The sequence below is a fragment of the Zootermopsis nevadensis genome, unplaced genomic scaffold (assembly GCF_977971745.1).
Source record: "Zootermopsis nevadensis isolate Lab colony 2312 unplaced genomic scaffold, Znev_1.0 Znev_ptg000016l, whole genome shotgun sequence".
NCBI lineage: Eukaryota > Metazoa > Arthropoda > Insecta > Blattodea > Termopsidae > Zootermopsis > Zootermopsis nevadensis.
Window position 1 is genome coordinate 12373942 of NW_028259148.1, and position 20632 is coordinate 12394573.

Below are 20632 nucleotides of genomic sequence, written 5' to 3' on the forward strand. Positions count from 1 at the left end.
ATGCGGTGATGAAGCTATTTTGCATACTATTATACTTCCAGATCGGTATCAGCTATATTTTTAAAAACACTGACGCAAAACATTTTTACAGGGAACGTACGTCTGTAAACTTTTTGTCTGCATATTTAATTTCTCAAACTTGAATTTTAATAATTTTTGTAGACGTATGTCAGCTCTTCAATAACCTTTTCGCAAACGTAATTTCGGTCAAAATCTTTGACCATAATCTGAAATATAAATTTGTATCCTTCGTGAGATATTATTTGCGTGGTGAAACCGATTACAATGAATTGGATGTAAGATGGGAGACACGAGTAATTCGTGTTTAATTTTAGTGGAAAAACCATAATGGAGCAGAACACATAAATAGGCGCAGAAGAGAGGATAATATTAAAATGGATATTAAAGAAACTGTGTGATGTCGGAGACTAGAGTCATGTGGCTGAGGAAATGGATCAATGCTGGGCTCTTGCGTACACAATTATGCACCTTTGGATTCTACAAAAGATGGTTATTTAATTCGATGAGCGTCTTGATGAAGGCCGTGTAGTTTCGCAAAAATTTAGACGTTTCAGAGATTATTATTACACCCATCATAAGGGTGAGGCCGTAAGAACCTCTAAAACGTCGGTCTGTTTCTATGAGACAACACGGCACATCTCCGAACACAGTGATTTCCTATTTACCACAGTGAGAATCTGATATGAGGTGCGATCGGAAAGTTTCAAGACTGCGCCTATAAAAACCCGTACACTTATCTGAGGTATTAAATTCATCCATCACCCTCGAAGTAGTTCCCCTGGGAGTGAACACAACGATCCCAGCGCCGCTGCCAAGCCTGGAAGCATCCCTGGAAATCTTTCTTTGTCAGCCTGTCAAGCACCATCTGCGATTCTGCCTGAATCTCTTCTATCGTCTCAAATCTCCTTCCCTTTAGCTGAATTTTCATCTTTGGGAAGAGGAAGAAGTCACACGGCGAATAAGGAGGGTGCGGGATGACGGCCATGGTGTTTGAGGCCAAAAACTGCCGAACTTTGAGGGCGGTGTGCGCTGGCGCGTTGTCATGATGCGTCGCATGTGGAGTTCTTCCTTTAGAATCAGCTGACAGGTCCCATAGCCTATCCCAACAATGTCGCACAAGTCGTTGATGGTACGACGTCGATCTTCGTGAATGGCCCGCCGAATCTTCGTAACATTTTCGGGCGTTGTGCTCGAAGATGGTCGTCCAGAACGCTCGTCATCATCGACAGAGGTTCGGCCATTTTTAAAACGTGAATGCCACACAAAAGTTTGTGCACGACCCATTGCGGACTCCCCAAATGCTTGCTTTAGCATTTCATAGGTTTCCGTAGCCGTTTTGGCGAGTCTTTGGCAAAATTTGATGCAGACGCCATTCCGAAATCGCAGGAGGGTCGGTGTAATGCACTACCAAAACGCCCGTAACTAAGAAACAAATGCTAATTCGATGATGCCGGCTGGCACACTGATTCACTATGAATGTAGGCCGCACCCCTTAGCGGCAGAAGCTCGTATTACATCCGGTTCGCCCTCTATTGACACAGTCTTGAAACTTTCCGATCGCACCTTGTATCTAGAGTCTGGATATTAATGGCCTAGATTCTAGACCATTAATTTCTCAAGAAAGATTCTATTCCATGGATTAATTTATATGAATGTACAGTCTGACATTATGATTTTATACAACAGAAGTCTAACGAAGGTCCTGTATTATGGATATAAGACGTAAAATGTAAGGTCATCTCAGTGACTTTGTATTAATAATTTTAAACATATTCCGATGTGAAACATAATTCAAGACTGGATTCCATTTGATATTATTAGAACAACTTAAAAAGTCTTAAATAATAAAATGATTCTATATCGATATAAACGCAACCGATATCGGTATAGAATTCCATATCGATTAGTAACTAATATAAGCGGAACGTCAGAAAATGCCAGGGACATCCGATAAAAGACAAGTACAGTTTCAATTATTGTAATGGAAATAAGACAACATGCTGCTCTTATTGGTTAAAATATCAGCTGTACATATACAGGTGAGTCAGAAATATGTTTACAAAGTTCATGTACGTGTTCCAGGATCAAAAATTAGAAGAGAAAAAAATGTTCCCATGAACACGGGGTCGCAAATGTTTCATTTTCGAAATAATAGCCAAAAATAAGTTTCAATTAATTGACTGTATATCAAAGTGAATCCAGCTTCCAGCAAAGATTTTCAATTAACGTTTATGCAGGAATTGTTGACGACATGCTTATTGGTCCACACATGCTTCGATCGCGTCTAAGAGGATCTTCATATCGGTGGTTCTTAAGAAGACACTTGCCAAGTCTCCTTGAAGATGTACCACTGAATACAAGAATACAAATGTGGTTTATGCACGACGGAGCCCCAGCACACTTCTCCCATCGCGTCAGAGATCATCTCAATGAACAGTACCCTCAGCGATGGATTGGGCGTGGTGGCCCAGTAGCATGGCCACCGAGGTCACCGGACCTGACTCCGTTGGACTTTTATCTGTGGGGTCACTTGAAGTCCGTCGCTTATGCAACATAAACATTGAAGACGACTCGTGGGAACGTTTACTGAATGCGTGCCAGATGATTCGAGGAAACCCTGGAGTGTACGAACGAATTCGTCAGTCGTGTGTACGTCGTGCTCGTGCATGTGTGGAGAATGGAGGAACAACCTTTGAGCATATTTTATAAATAAACATCCCTGTCCTTATATTTGGCAATAACGGCGTACATTGAAACTTATTTTTGGTTATTATTTTGAAAGTTTGCGACCACATGTTCATAGGAACATTTTTCTCTCTCATGTTTTTGATCCAGGAACACGAACACGAAGTTCGTAAACATACTTTTGACTCACTCTGTATTACACTGCACACAGTCAAACAGCCTTTTGTTGACAGAGTAAACTGAGAGAAGCCATGTTATTATAATTTACATGCACGCTGAACATTATATTCCTCTAACTTTTTGTTCACAATTTCCATAATAATTGACACATTTATTCCTTCCAAATAAAACATCTCCCATTTTTAAATTATTCATTATCGATTTTCAGCACTTTCAAATAAAGATGATAACTTTCTAGTGTCAAGAAATTTGTTCGTTATATCTATAATCTGAACTGATATCGATATCGAATACGTGTTATCCGATATCATATGTGTTTATCGACGTCAATATCTCTAGTTTATACTAAAAGATTCAAGACTTGCTTTCGAGTATTATTTAAAAAATAATCTACCAGCATATTTTTTATATTTCCGTTGTTAGTTTACTGATATTTGCTATTCCCAATTGTTTTATATTTCCATTGTCTTCAGGATCCGCCATTTCGTATCCAGCGATCGTACAGAGCTGATGAATTTCCGTGGTCGTCATTCGTCTCATCTGTTCTTTAGATAACGTCCAACATTTAGAAGCATAGATACGGATTTTCTCTATAGAATTTTAGTGTCATTTGCTTTTAAAATTTCTCTTGTGTGTATTTTATAGTTCCAAAAAGCTATTCATGTATATTTAATTATAAAGTAACTCATTGGATCTAAAATTATTTTTCTTACTTCTCTAATGTTTTATTGGTTCTATATAAAACTATTTTAATGTAGGTTATCGATTTATTTTATAGCATATTTAAGATCAAACAAATTCTGTAGTGTAGAATCCCGTTGAGTTATGTTGATTTTTTGGTTTTTCTGGACATCGACAAAGAGGTCCTTAGTGAAAGCACGTAGAAGCAGGGAAATAGACCTGAAATGGTAGCATTTGTTCGAAAAATGTTATGAATTGAACGGAATGCGTGTGAAAAACAAATAAATCAAACAACCTCACCATAGAAAGGCATTGCCTACACCCCTCGTATTTTGTTCTGTCCCAAGTTTAATTTTCTTTAATAAGCAAGGCCTTATAAAACAATGAAACTTAAATGACGATTTCAGTCAGAACCAACTCATGTTAGAAACCACTAAAATTTGAGGAGAAAAAATGTTGTTTTACACGATTCGCTGTTGTGATAAGACCCCCCCCCCCCCGATTACATTATATAAAGTACCCACTTTCAGAATATGCAAGGAACGAAACTCTCTTAAAATGTAACGCGTGTTGCTTCTGCACTAATCGACTTATTACATATGCAAACAATGTTTTCGTTACTTAATTACTGTTTGAGGAAAATGAAGTTCTTTCTATTTTATAATGAGTAACTTCTGTTATAAACGTAATTCACATTAGAATAATTATTATTTAGTGTTCTGTCTGACGACAGGTCCATATGAACAGGATCCTTGCATCCTTTTCTCGGACTGGGACCTGTTCATATACGTTCTTGGCAGATGATCCAGAAGTGGTTTGCCATTGCCTTCTTCTGTGTGTGAATGGAGTAATTGTTGGGATGCCACGGAGGAAAACTCCGTGTTGCCTACACCACGGCCTTGCCCAACACAAGTTATAAATTCGGGCACCGCCGGGAATCGAACCCGAGACCCCAGGATTAAAAGGCCAGCGTTCTAACCGCTAGACCACCTCATCTTATTATTATTTAGTGTTCTGTCTGACGACATGTCCATATGAACAGGATCCTTCCATCCTTTTCTCGGACTGGGACCTGTTCATATACGTTCTTGGCAGATGATCCAGAAGTGGTTTGCCATTGCCTTCTTCTGTGTGTGAATGGAGTAATTGTTGGGATTCCACGGAAAAACCGGGGAAGCCCCCGGAGGAAAACTCCATGGCCTTGCCCAACACAAGTTATAAATTCGGGCACCGCCGGGAATCGAACCCGAGACCCCAGGATTACAAGGCCAGCGTTCTAACCGTTAGACCACCGTGGCGGTTATTAGAAGAATACAGAAAATTAATACATCAACCCATAAGCAATGTTAAAAGGCGGATGATAAAAATCTGTACATAATATAAGAGCTTAAACTTTGAAACAGTCATAACAGGTCTTGTATGCGAAGTACAGTCCGGAGAAATTAAAGGGAATAAGACGCATCCACGGTTTGATAAATTTACTTTTTAACTTCTACGTCAGGCCAAATTCTTGGGTCGTTCACTCCAGGAAGTTTCCTCGTAAAATGTCAACAAATGGCTAGAAATGCAGGAAGCTACATTTCCAGTTTCTTTATGTATTCCCATTTGTTACTTCGCCTCCACCTGAGGACACACTTTGTCCACAAGAAGGTGTTTATTTATGTTGAAGATGGCTGTCTTCTGTGTTGTTGTGCCGTGTAGTCTGGTAGATGTTTACAGGTGTTTCGTAGGTGCTTGCTGCCTCCATCATCAGGGCGATAATCTTACTCGTCGTCCTGATGACGACGGCAGCAAGCATCCCTGAAACGTCAGTAAACCAGCAGATTACACATCGCAACAACCCAGAAGATAATCATCTTTGTACTCCCAGGAGTGAGAACCTGAAATCTCGCTAAGTTACTTGTTTTATTTTTTCATTAATCGTTTCAGTTACTTGTAATACCCATAAAGAATCAAATTTTCAAGAAAAACGTTTGTGCAGAATTTGTACATCCATTCGAAGTGGGCTTGATTTCTCTAGCATTATTCCTTTCGCTAACTTTTCTGAGTTTATAACTATTTGCTTTTTATCATAACTAAGCTACAAGTTAAATTTCGTCATATTATTACAAACTCATTGTGGTAAGGCAACGAGCGTACTTGGACACCCCTATATTCTGATGTGTACATTACTGTTTCAAGTGGGTTCACAGGCTAATATGCGTTAGAGCGTTGTGTTGATTGAATAATTAAGCCTCTCAAGTGGTGTGATGTGTTTTGTAAGGGAACACTTTGTGGTTCGGTGAAGGACCCCGAAGACAGATTATCTGTTACATAAGGCATTAACAATGACCAACACATCAGTCCATTAACTCCTTTAGGTCTGACGACCCCCAATGAAGACCAAGGGCAAGAAGACACTTCAAGATCAGTTCAGTTCAGTTAATTTCTTCTCACTCAGGCTAGCCAACTGCCAATCACAACGTAAGCCGAACAGAGGACCGACATTGAGACTGATGTAGATTTGTAACGTGACCAAATTCCTGCTTTCCAGACTGTTGGCTTAATAATTTTTTCTCAGTCCATCCAACAGAAATGGTGTCTTCAAATAGGCAGCTTCCTACAAATTTAGTCACCTTCATAACATCACTGTAGTATTCAGTGGTTTGCAACCCTTGCGGTTGAATATACATCGATAAATAACACTGAATCAATCGATATTAAAATATCGTTCCATATGAACAGAATTTTAGGTCAACAGCAGCTTCGCTCATATCACCGTAAAACTTACCTAGAATATTTAATTTCTAAAGTAGACATAACCTTACATATTTTCTTTGCCTCGTTATCATTCATGTTCCGATCCACAATGCTGTCCGAGGACAATGCCATAGAAAGTAAAATACAGATGAACAATGTCGCACAAAGTAACATGGTAACGTATTTTGTGATGCAAGTAATTGTATTTCTAATCCGCGTTGGAGGAGGATCTATTGCACTGCTCTAACTTGTTAGCAGTGGGTCCTTTGTCACAACGGCACAGCGAGTCCGTCTTGTTATGCAGGCGGAGAAGAAGACGTTTTACAGGTATGCATACACAGGAAGACCCAAAAATATACTGCAGGGACCAGATTACTTACGAGTTATTGGTGCAGGGGTGACGAGCAAGATGACAAGCACTGCGCGCGCAACTCCACGCTTTCCCGATCCGTTTCAAAAAAATGTCTGTGTGAAAAATAGCATCAGTTCCTGTTGAACAATGGAGTGAGAAGGACGGTCGGTTTTTTTTTTGGAATCAGCTATCATGCTGCCTGGCCGTTCCGTGCACAGACCAGGCCGTGCCGAGTGACACCAACGCACAGAGCCAGAGAATCCAACTAGCAAACAAGCTGGACAGTTGCACACATTCAATGTCATAAAGACATTTTAATAAGCTAGACCATTACATACGTCAGCATTGGCACCTAATAAATTAGGGAATATTCTGTATGCCGTTGGCAACAGTGAGCAACTGACTGTGAAGCGGCCAACGTATTACAATATATATACATCTTTCTGGGACACTCTCGTATAGAATGTGTACAAAGCAGTAACTTTGGTGGCCAATTGTTGTCAGGCTGTTCTGTCCCACGAAGCTAACGGTCGTCGTTTTGAATACCCACACAATATTTGCTTATTCACTGGCATCGTCTACGCGAGTAGAATGTTTTGTTAGATTTTAACAGCAAAGATCCTTTTGCATAATTACGGGAATCCACGCTGAATAAACCTGACTTCCAGAAGGCATTCGACCTTGCAGCTTTCATTACGTCACGGTCTGCTGGACGGAACTGCCATCGATTCGCCATTTTCCACTCCAGTTTCCTTCTCTCCAATTATTTTACATTTCCTGTTTTGTTTTCACCTTTAAGATTTATCATTTCGTGTATAAAATAATAATGTGTAGTCTCTCTTCGTAAGCTATGAACGCGTCATGTGCGTCTGGCTGTTTTATTTCCCAACAATTTAATAGATTTTTTATAAACTTTGTAATGTGGATATACACTAAATGTAGTGGGAAAATTTACAAGGTTGTGAGCTATGTTTTACATTGAGTTTCACAGGGAACATTAATACATGTCCATATTTCGCCACCAGACTGCAGAAGGAAATCATAATATATAAAGTCAGCTAAAAAAAATCCTTTAAACATTCGACAAATTTCAAATATTTGGGAACGACGTTGGCAAATCAGAATTTCATTCATGAGGAAATTAAAATTATACTAAATTAAGGGGAATAAAGTTAATTACAGTTCAGAATTTTTTGCCCCTTCATCTGATTTAGGGAAACATAAAGTTTTAAAAAAATAAAATTCTAATTTTATATGGGTGTAAAACGTGGTCTCTGGCTTTAAGGAAGGAAAATAGGTAGAGGATGTTTGTAACAGGATGATTAGGGTGATTATGAGAATGAGGTAAGAGGAGGCTGAAATGTTTTCAATAAAGTGACCATTTATAATTTTCATTTTTCATTAATGTGATGAAATGCGTACACAAGTACCATGCATTTGATATATCAGAAATTAATACAAAATTTCGGTCAGAAAACTTGAAGAGAATAGATTAATGTGGATACCTATATCTTGATGGAAGTATAATATTAAAAGAGATTCCAAAGCATAGTGTTTGATGATGTGAACTAAAGTGGCCGACAGGAACAAAGGCGGGCGACACGCAGAGAGAGAGAGAGAGAGAGAGAGAGAGAGAGAAATGCAAACTTCGACGTTTCCTTCGCTAATAATCCTTTAAAATTCCACGTTTCAGCAGAACGTTCGGGAGCTTTGGCGAAGTCGTGGACTGGCATTCCGTCTGCTTCATGCTTTAAGTATCTGAATACATCATACACCAACTATCTGAGCGAGCGTATAGCAAGTGACTGAATCTGATTGGCTGGCGCAGGCACGTGACAGTACATGCGCAGAAGCGTCCAAAGTTCAGCCACCATACTTCGTGTCGGTTGGTGTAGTTTCATCTGGATGTAAACACAAATATTCTGGCCGGAATCCGTGCAGTGGCGAATACAAAATGTGTGAAAGTTGAATAGGTACATTTCTATCTTTCCAGAGTCTGCGACTGCATCACATGCTACATATGTGATACTTCCACGACTCTCTCCGATTATAAGCGAGTATTTTTAATCTGAGTGGGTTTATTATTCTCCCCGTTACATTAAGGCTTTGACCGTGATGTTAAATCTTATGTGGTACCGCCTGATTCGACTTCTAATGGTTAAGTGGAGTGTTTTCTTCGCGGTACGGTCTGGATTCGTAAATATTATGAAGACGAGGTTCGGCTTCAAAGGGTTAACCAGCTGATTTTCGTAATGGTGAGGTGTAGTGTTTTCTTCGCGGTACGGACTGAATTCATAAATAATATTCAGACGATCTTCGGCTTCAAAGGGTTAATTATCTTCGGGCTGACATCCACAAGGACGTTCAAGTGTGACACTCGATTCAGTGGGTCACTTGTCTGGCAGAAACAGCGAAATACACGCACGTATGGATCGTTCTTACTTGCTTCTTTGATTATTTAACAACGATAGTCCAACTACATGCCTCAGTTTCCATTAGACTGTCCCAACAGTTACATGGTCCTTACACATGTTTCCTTAAATATAAATGTCTAATCTGATAGCTTAACCGTGTCCTTTATTAACACAGCATGTCTCTGGATGAAGAAAACGGTCTCCAAATTTGGAAGGTACGGTAGAAACGAATTTGTTGAATAACCAGTCGCAGACAGCCGACAGAGGGTGGTCCTTTAACTTGACAATTTGACGGGACCAAAAACCTCTTACCATAAGAATTACAGTTGGCTGAATGTAAGAAATGACTCACGATGAGTATCTGTGACGCGCTTTTGTTAACACGGCAATGAAACTTTGGTTTATGTATGAATCAATGAATCTGTTGACTACCTCAGCGACTGGTGGTAACTTAACGAATCTGATTCATGGCATCAAGTGTTTCTCAAAACAAGAAAACCGCTAATAGATCCAAAATTGCAAAGCATTCTGGTATTTTTAAAATTATTTCATTTTGAAGCAAAACTTGCGATGTATATTATTATAAACCCAATACACTTCCGATGTACCTATATAATACGCAACGAAATCACTCCACTATCACTTCTAAACCTTTGTTTTAGTCTTGTGAAAGACTCTTTTAATTACTCTAAATAATTGCTGTTATTTATTTTTTAAAAAACGTCCCTTATTTACACTTGTGATTTACTCTAAATCTAGTTGTTTCACCTAAAATATTAACTTAAAGTAATTGTTCCCTAAGCAAATTAAAATCTCAAGAAATAAAAATAACAAGAAAACTTCTGTAATTATTGTTTTAGAAAACAAGACGTCCTGGGATAAATTCATACCGCCTACGATCCATAAAATAGGAATACATTACAATATATGGATCAGGATAGCATTGCCACTGCAGCGGCCAGGCCAGCCAACCAACCAAACAGCTAACCAAGGGCGGTGTCCTGCGCAAGCGCAAGACATCGTCCCTTTCTACGTTACATCATCCTTGCGTACGCAGTGACTTCAGAATAAAAGGTGGTGAACGCAAACGGAAATTTTGACGTGGCGGAAAGCACCGACTATTCATACTAAAGGCTTCAGCGGCCAGATTCCGTCGTGGACAACGGCAGTCTTTATAGCGATTTTGAATTAAGCACATTGCTTTTATTTTCATTTATAAACTGAAGACGGTAAGAATTAAACTCGAATAAATGAATATATGTTATAGAAACACATTGAATGTAGGGTATTAACTCTGCGTGTGGTAATAAAACGTCGAAAAATATGCAATTTTTCTTTGGGAAAATGATTTGGAGTTCGAGTAAAAACACAAAAAGTCATTAGCTCTATGACTAACGACGATGACCAATGAACTACTGTGGCTTTGGATGTGAAATTCTGAATGGTAGATACACCCAAGTGTACAAATTTTGTACGAATATTCTGTACGTGTCTGCAGTTACAAAGACGGTGATGAAGCGAGGTCATATCTAACAAATTTAACAGATTACCTTTCGTTTCTTTACGTAAAATACCAGCCACTGTTTCGAACAAACTATATGGACGACACAAAGTTCTTATAAGAACCTGGACCTTGATAACAGCCTGTCGGGATTGTTATTACGAAATTGGTGGTCCCCTCCCCACGCTGCAGTGACGTAATCGTGATGCGGGTTTTGAGAGCTTCTACCACATTCCAAATGGCGTCACCAGGGCTCGCGGCTTCAGCTGTGGGCTAGAGCGTTGGAACATTCACTGAAGTATGAAATACCAACTGCTTGGAGACGCATCTTGGTACAGGGAAGATCTGGGGATTACATTCTTCGCCGACCACATCAGAGCACTGACTGAGAACTTGGACGGTCATGTCGGCGAAACGAGTAGTCCAACTACTCGGCAACCCTGACATATTTTCCATGATTTCCTCAGTTGAAATTCAAATGCCAGGGCAAAATACAAATGGACACGGCCCGCCTTCCTTAATCATGGAGGCCTTCAGTTGAAATCCTTCTGTTGCCTGACGGGATAACCTCTCATCAGCAGTAACAGACCCTCGTTCGAACACTCAAGCTATCCGCCACGACAAACATCCCGTTAGCGTAAGCCGGTTAGTTGCCGTTTCCAGCACTGCGTTTCGTACGGCAGCACCGGCGTAACCTACCAAGGGACGATGTCTTGCGCGTGCGCAGAACACCACCTTTAGCTTTTGGTTGGTTGGTAAGTTGCGTACAATTCATCTGTGAACCAGCGAGCCCTGTGTCCCACGAGGCGTCAGCTGAGTGACAGAGTTCAATGCAGTGTGAATTTCGGCATGAAGGATGACTGTTATGACTTGCGTGAATTCAGAATTGTTAAATCAGACTGCGTTCTGTACATCGAAAAATCAGCGTGAAATGAACAGATCTTTTGTTGTGAAGAACTCAATGTGTAATTATTGTTACACGCTACAGTTTGAAGGATCTTATCTGCTCTGTAGCTGGAGCATTGATTATTTGTGATGATTTTGATGTCCAAGCGTTAAAAAAAATAGTAAAACTATTCCATATAGAAATTAGTTATCACTTGTTTTTCATCCGATTTACAAGAGTAATCAACTTGATGGCCTGTTCTGTTTTTGATTAATCTTTTGTCAGGGTTGTCCACAACAGTTCATCGTCCTCTTCGCTTTACTCGTTTCCTTCTAAAGCAAAGAAGATATCGGTATCTGCCCCCCCCTCCAAACCCGGAAACGATCCGAAAATTTCCACACACCCGTAGTTTCGAAATATTTCAGTTCTGTGTAGAGTTTGAGAGAAAGAACATTCTCAGGGCTTGCCTATTAATCGAGTCCTTGGCCCTTGGCCCTTAGTTGTGAAACTTTCGAAGGCTGTGTCGGATACGCTTAGAGGCTATGAGGCTTCCATTATGGTGAGGTATATCGGGTCATCGCCATTTTCAAGAAGCTAATTGAAATTTACAGGCTGGCCAAAAACGTACGTATGAAGTCGAAACTCAGTTTTATCCGCAACGAGAGATTACATTATCTGAATAAATGTTCTTGCAACAATTTTAGTACTAATGTCATTTATTTTCTTACGATTCTGCGTATATCAAAATATGGCAACCTGAAGTACCGGGTAGCGGATACATCATCGAACATGTGATCACCTGAAAGCCAAGTGTAATCAGACACGCACACCACCTGAGACGTAGTCAAGAACTTTCGATGACTCCAAAAGTTGCAGGCCTTCAACAGCAAGGACAGAAACCAATATTCAAACTTAACACATCGTAAAACACATGGTTTGAGATGTTAATTTGAATCGTATCTGAATTAGATTTTTATATCTAATCGTTCAGGTGAAATAAAGAATTAAACTTGGTATATATATTTTGGGCTAACCTGCAATTTCAATTAAGTTTCCAATTTTAATTACTTCCGGGTATGGTAGACAGAATATTAATGAAAGCTAAGCGAATATCTGTGAAAGAAATACACGAGCGGGCATAGATGAAAATTATTCCACAACGAGAAGCCTTTTTAGTTCATGTAATCGAACTAGATTGACAAAATCAAAGAGTGGAATATGGGCTTATAAAAATAAATACAACTGTTAAGCAGAATGTCTGCAGGGAAGAGACCACATATCAGACCTCAGACGTAGATGGAAGGATAATATTAAAATTGATCTTAGAGAAACAGCAAATGAAAGTGGACTGCATTAATCTAAAACATGATAAAGGCCAGTCGAAGGCTTTTGTGAACACGGTAATGAAAGGAGGATATTTCTTATCAAGGATTCTGTTACATGATGTTAACTTTGTAGGGCAGTCAGAAATTCCTCGTCCTTTATGAAACTGGAAGAATCGATTGATTTAATTACATATTTATGTATATTTTTTTAAAAAAAATTCATACAGAATGACAGTTAAATCCTAATTATGGCAGGAAGGACAAATATGCGAGTTTTCCAAAATTTTGACAGGAAGACCTATTTGGGACTCTTTCTGGAGAAAAGAGGCGTTGAGAAGACACGATTAAGATTATTGTATAACTTTGAATTTCTGGCAATAGCCTCATCCGGATATTTGGTGTTTACCGACGTTTCATCAAACACAGCAACTGCCATTTTCAAGGTGGATGAGGTGAGATCATTACAGAAGTCTGGTTACGTTTCAAACGTACTTACTATCTCCGTCGTGAGTAATGTTTTGGTGTGATGATAACTATCCAATCACCACGACGAGGTATTATATTGTATAAATCATGATTTTTTTTAACTGCAGATAGTATCGAATGACACGAAAAATTTAACGACGCTGTACTAACATATGCGGTTATTCCTGCACTTTGAAGAACGGAACAGTGATATCGGATGCCAAGTTTGTAACGTGTTATTTCGTACTAGGTCTGGGAGAAGATACCTACAAAATCATGTCGGTGGGATTTATTTCCGGTGTCTGATGTCTCATGAGCAAAACATGAACATCACTACGAAAAAGACGGCCCGCGAAAGCCCGAAATGTTCCATATCACGTTTTATTACAATCATTTGTACCAGGCGGGAACCAAGCCTGAAAGCGATCCGTATTCGAACATTTCTATCAGGCCCAGGCCAGAAGATCAGGCCCGGGCTCGTGCAGACTTCTAAGACAAAGATCTGGAAAAACGTTGGCACTGCCAGAATCCATCAAGTTTCTCATCATTCCTGACAGGTTGATAAAAACCACGAAGATCTGTTACATGACTGAATCGGATTTTTCTCCACCATTTAAAAGTTTAAAGCACTGATCTACTTCGTATATCGGAGTAGTTAATGTACCTTATTAGATATATGATTAGTTGCCTTAATTTTCAAGGGTAGACATTGTCTTCTCTACACGGAGAAGCGGAACGAGTCCTGTCCGACTTCATCGTGGATGACGCGACACTGGAGCATATTTCTCTCCGAGATCTTCCTAATCGCCATTCCACCCTTGCTCCATACTCATTCATCACCGCCCTACGAGGGGTACGACAGCCCTGACCAATTATCATACCCTGGTCTTAAGTTAGGTAAATTGACTGGTCTCGGAGTAAATTCAGTTTTTAATTTATATCTTAATTTTCATGTTTGATGCCAGATGAAAGAGTCGTGTTTTACTTTCAACATCACAGTTGCTAGAAGAGAGTAGGAATTACTGAGCGAATTCTGTGGATTTGTATGGACGGACATGGATTGCTGAATAAATGACGTGACCTGTCCTCAGCCCCTTCAACAGAACCACACTGACATTGCAGAGCACTCATGAATACCGGTCTGCCTGTCCTCACAGCATAGAATTACTAAAAGGCATTTGCTTGAACACGAGGCTGTAAGCATGCCCTGCACTTTGAAGGCGTCATATTTTACATATTTCATCCATCATTAATGCTGATATCTATTCACTGCAGAGAGAACTGTCTACAGATCTAGCAAACAGAACGTACAAAGAACAAGTCTTTCGATACAGAACTCAGTCTATTTCATTACTGCCACAGAAATCCCAGTCCTACAAATCTTGTGTTGTTAATTCGAAATTTGAGTTTTTGACAGTGTTGACAGGATGGATTTTGGAGCCCATGTGTTTCTTTGAAAACGTTGGAATCCACCTACAAGAAAACACGGTGTCACAATCCATAAGACCACCATCTATTATTAATGTCGCATTATAATAATATAAGTTTCTGATACGCTAACACAATAACAAAGAACAATTACTTTCTTCTTAGGTAGATGGTCAGAGGTTTGAATCTACTGCAACTACAGTTTGTATTTATTTCAAATGTAAATATAATATTGATATTATATTATTAATAATACAGGCTCTTTGCTGTTGGCGAACACTCTAATAAAGGAATTTATTTTTAATATTATTATGGGTCCGTCCATGTGAGTCTGTCTATGGCAGGGGTGGGGAACCTGCGGCCTTAAGGCCACATGTGGCCTTCTCGGTCCTTAAGTGCGGCCTTTTGACTGAATCCAAATTTTACATAACAAATCCTTTTATTTTTATTAATACATGCTGCAACCAAACATTCAAATGATTTCCAACAAAAAGAAAGTCATTAAAGATTAGTTAACTTTAAAATTAACAAATAGTTTTCATTTTATGAAATTATTAAGTACATAGTAGTTAGATTTCTACAAAATAATGTATATTTTTAAGTATATCTAATTGAAGTTTCTTGAAAAGGTTCCCCACCTCTGGTCTATGGCATTCTTCCCAGGCAAGAGGCAACTTTCATGACGGGGATGGACCTTACTCGTGAAATAATTACCTTGGATCACACCCGTGCAACATCGGCCTGTGTGACGTGGCGTGAAGATTACACAATTCCAATCTTATCAACACCTTTCAGTGAAGAATACTAATGAAGGCAATTTTCTTATGTCCGGATATTTCCTGATCTAAAGCTCTGATCTGACCGTGCATATTTCACACACACAAGGAAAGCTAACACATAAACAAACTAACAAACACATGCTAAATGGTATCAGGAATTATATTTCCGCTAGATTTTATTTGCATAAAGTGCGTTTTAAGTTCAATTTATTCCACTGATTCTATAAAACAGAAAATGTCTTATATTATTTTTGATTCGTAACTGATAGTAAATTCAAAGCCAGTAAGTATTTCATGGACAGGAATCACAAACACGTAAAACATTCCCAGTCTCAAAGTGATTTGGGCTCAATAACTATCAAACAAAACTTGTTCTAACAATATTTGATGAGGGAACCAATATGTGGACAAATTAGTATGTGTTCACGTTATATCTGTTTTGATAATGTCACTCCATGTTGAGGTACGTCACCGCTGTTGACTTAGAAGCCAGAGTCACTCGTCCATGGGACTAATAGTCTCTGAAGACGAGTGTGGGCCTATTGCCTGAGTTTTCAAGCTGTGGAACGAGCTGTAATAGACCATCGGGACTAGACGTAAAACGACGTTTCGGAGATGGGGCCCCATCTCCGAAACGTCGTTTTACGTTTTTTACGTTTTATTACTAGACGATGGATAATATCCAAGTAAATTTTTATTCAAGTATAGGATGGGTGGGAAAAGTAGCACGGATGCGAAATTAACTCAAAAATTTCATCAAGAAAAGGTCCGATTACTTCAAAGACTTAGGCGTAGATAAAATATTATTTAAGTACAGATTTATAGGCTGGATTAATCTGATTTAATTATACACTAAAATTATTGACAATTGAAGCCGTTCACCCGTACATTTAAATAAATTGTATTAGAATAATAAATAACTTTATTTATTAATAGTGACTCCGCCCCTGCTCGCTAACTTCTCATTTTCCCCACCCCTTCATTTCTATAACTGTTTTGCCCCTTCAGCCCCACCCTCACAGCAGATATAAATTACACTGTCTGCGTTTAAACAAAGAGGATGCAAAAGCAGTGGATATTTTTCGAAAACATTTAGTCCTCCACTGTCAGTCAAAATAGCTCGGTATGAGGCATCAATGATATTTTGCCTTTATGACAGCAATTATGAACAGTTGCCCTATTTTTCAGCTTTAAATTCAACGTACTACAATGTTCTCACACTTCACACAGTACACCTGTTAATAGCATGTCAGATTCACTGGACACATTTTATACGGCAAACAAATGACTTGTCCGAACTGTTGAGTCTCTCGCCCGCGTTCATTGATTTTTACGAACACGTGCAGAAGTCAGTAACCGTTCTGAGTTTGGGCCGGTTATGTCTGTCCTGTCGATTTAACTTACGCCCTAGTGGATGGATTTGGATGAAATTTGATATGGAGGTTGTGCCATTCTGTACGACCTCAAAATCGTACTTTTTATTATCCTTCGAGCTGTGATAACAAAATTACGAATGAGCAAAGTCGTGAGGCGGACATTGAAGTGCTGCGATCAGGTGGCCATTATGGGAATTAGTTGTCTACAATAGTTACCAAGCCTAGCGGTCAGAATGCTGGCCTTGTAATCCTGGGGTCTCGGGTTCGATTCCCGGCGGTGCCCGAATTTATAACTTGTGTTGGACAAGGCCGTGGTCTAGGCATCACGGAGTTTTCCTCCGTGGCATCCCAACAATTACTCCATTCACACACAGAAGAAGGCAATGGCAAACCACTTCTGGATCATCTGCCAAGAACGTATATGAACAGGTCCCAGTCCGAGAAAAGGATCGCAGGATCCTGTTCATATGGACCTGTCGTCAGACAGAACACTAAAAAGGTTACCACTGGAAACCACTATAATAGCGTTCTTTTACCGTGGTTCGTATTGGTGTAAGTGGGTCACAGTAATATGAGTTGAAACACTGATACCATTGACAGATGAATACCTTCAGACAATTTCTTGATGTTGGAATTATTATCGCAATATATTATTTCCTCTTATCAGCTGCTGTATGAACTGTCGATCAGCTGATTGTAGTGTAACCTATCAGTAGCTATATCAACGTCCCATGGCCCCCTATCTATCAACAGTATGACACCTATTCGAAGAGAAACTTCTATGTACTTAACAGAGTACACTTACAAATTTGGAAAAAAAAGTATAAAGTGAAAACTGAACAGTTGATATTTTCAAATTCAGTATAAATAGTACACCACTCAGCAATGTCTTTCTTTTGCCCACACGACATTGTCACGCAGCGACAACATTAATTATTTATGAATTCGTAAAATTAACACCGAATTTTCATCAGATTAAATTATACGAAAAATAACAATATGGCTACGCTCTAGTCGTTTTTATATCTTAAGTATAAGTCATCAGATTTATCTTGCGTCTTAAATTTGTGTGGGCACATATCATAGAAACGTCTAACTTACGAGCTGTGACATTACCATACGTGTATCAATCTACCTAGGTTCTTCAGAGCCCCAAAATTCATCTACTTACGAGCGCTACATTTAACAGTTTCCATCATATTAATTACGACTCAGAAATTAAATGGCATTAGACTAAGAATGAAACACCCTGGGCTATGTCGTCTAGGTAAGCACCCTCTTGTGGCCACGTACAACAATCAGGCCGTCCGCATGTCTGCCTTTCAAAACAACTTAAATTTTGAGTGATGTCAGGTAATCTACATGTAACTGCGTGACCGTGGATAATCCTAATAACACCCTCAATAACGTTCAACACCTACAACACATAAAAATAGACCTAAATGTAGACAAGAGACATTTAAAATAATATTACTGTTACACACATAAGATTATCATAAATACATTATTAATATATGCCAAAAACGAATTATGCATGAGACTGTACTACATTTTAAAGTACTCGAGTTATAAAGTTAGTTATTGCATTTAATTCATCAGAAAACTACAGTATGTTATTTATTTAAAATAATTACAAATTTCAAAGCCTTGTCCTTATATTTCTTTAGGTTGGATTTCACTGTGTTACTTTGGCGTTCAGGGGAGGGGGTGCGAACCACGTCGAATACTGAGGATTGCCCAACGTTTCGGCAAACATTTCAGTTGCCATCTCCAAGGTAAGATGTGGCAATTGGGCGTTTTACGGTACTTAGTAGGTAGAAAGTGGATTTGGTGGTGTTATTTGGGGGATTAGAACAGAAGGCTGGTATCCAACCATTAAATCCATCCTGAAGATGGCAATATTTGCCGAAACGATGGATAACATTCAACATTCGACACGGTTCACCCTCTGCAGTGTTTTAAGGCACACGTGTTAAGTACGACATACACAAATATGTCATTTAGCGAATAGTCTAAAAAATCAAGTGTTTTTGTTTTTCCTGAAGATGGTCATATTTGGCCGAAACGTTGCTGTAATGGACGTATGAACTACAGAGAACAAATATTTTCTTTAATGTGATGGCGGTATGATTGACATCTATTACGCTGTATAACAAGTTTAATTTCAAACACAAGTCAGCGGTTTCAAGACAGGCTTGCATTTGGGAGATGATTGGTTTCATTAAATACCAGAGTCACAAGTACATAAATCTGCGAATACAGACCCATTAGTCTGAAATAATCCATATTCGATTACAGTCGCCTTATCGCCTTAACTTCGATAATCATCAGTACATAGACCAATACGCGCGAACAACTCACTAATCTTCTTATCAGCTAGCTATCGGTAAGCAGAATCATGAGATCTTCTCATTGGATACTGGGATGCATTCAACGTGACACATTCTTGGAAAAGCTACTTATAAAAACTTTATTGAAATCTTCAGTAATCCAGAGCGACACTGAAATTCGACCAGGAATTGACCGTTAGTGATGCAAACAGTTTATGGCGTGGGGTGGAACGAACCAAAACACCTTCAACGGAAATCCCCACCAAGCTAAGCAGCCAGCCCAATGTTCTTTGTAAAATTGAAGTTTATAAAATGACTTCCTTCAAAAATGTCCGGCTACGCCAAACACATTTACTGTTCATATTGAATACTTATACATATGATTAAATAGGGAACTAGATTTTACTAGTTTTACCACAATTTTCTACATCAAGTTGCCTTGTTAACTTTAAAACATGTCTAAAACACAATGTAGATGGTTCTGTGAGGACAGAAACGTGTGTGTTCGTGAATAAAAATGTTTTGTGTACGACTACATGGTATGACGCCACGGTGGTCTAGCGGTTAGAACGCTGGCCTTGTAATCCTGGGGTCTCGGGTTCGATTCCCGGCGGTGCCCGAATTTATAACTTGTGTTGGGCAAGGCCGTGGTCTAGGCAACAAGGAGTTTTCCTCCGTGGCATCCCAACAATTACTCCATTAACACACAGAAGAAGGCAATGGCAAACCACTTCTGGATCATCTGCCAAGAACGTATATGAACAGGTCCCAGTCCGAGAAAAGGATGGAAGGATCCTGTTCATATGGACCTGTCGTCAGACAGAACACTAAATAATAATAAGATGAGGTGGTCTATCGGTTAGAACGCTGGCCTTGTAATCCTGGGGTCTCGGGTTCGATTCCCGGCGGTGCCCGAATTTATAACTTGTGTTGGACAAGGCCGTGGTCTAGGCAACAAGGAGTTTTCCTCCGTGGCATCCCAACAATTACTCCATTAACACACAGAAGAAGGCAATGGCAAACCACTTCTGGATCATCTGCCAAGAACGTATATGAACAGGTCCCAGTCCGAGAAAAGGATGGAAGGATCCTGTTCATATGGACCTGTCGTCACACAGAACACTAAATAATAATAATAATACATGGTATGAAGGCTTCTAAGATTATTCAATAATCATGTTCTTTACTTCCGACACTCGGGGATGGAAATCTCTTAAGACACAGACCCCGCAAGACCTCTGTGATCGTAATACAGAAACCGAAGAACTGACTTGCCTTGGGCTGGTTTAGAACCTCCGCCATGACAGTTCATACGGGCTCGTCTCTCTGTATTTGAGTTTGTAAAACGAACATAAAATCCCATGAGAATGAAGAGGACTGTCTTCTGTGAAGTTCCGTCGTATAATTTGGTAGATGTTTAGCGACGTTTCAGAGGTGCTTACTGCCTAGGTCATCACCACAATGACGCAG

At 39.4% G+C, this 20632-nt stretch overlaps 1 protein-coding gene across 5 annotated transcripts in view; it reads right to left on the reverse strand.

The window, feature by feature from the left end:
* The window catches only part of LOC110839985 (zwei Ig domain protein zig-8-like), a 338556-nt gene that overhangs the window by 165227 nt on the left and 152697 nt on the right, over positions 1–20632 (reverse strand). Inside the window, exon 1 of one of the 5 annotated variants that reach the window (XM_087349690.1) lies at positions 6687–6824. The exons of 2 other annotated variants lie outside the window; for them this stretch is intronic. Coding sequence is in view for 1 of the 3 variants with exons in the window: in XM_087349687.1 (XP_087205813.1) it covers positions 6375–6480 (106 nt within the window). In the remaining 2 variants the exon portion in view is untranslated. Of the gene's footprint in view, positions 1–6374; positions 6522–6554; positions 6650–6686; positions 6825–20632 lie in introns of those variants that run through there. 2 more of the 5 variants (XM_087349691.1, XM_087349687.1) reach the window with 2 other exon arrangements.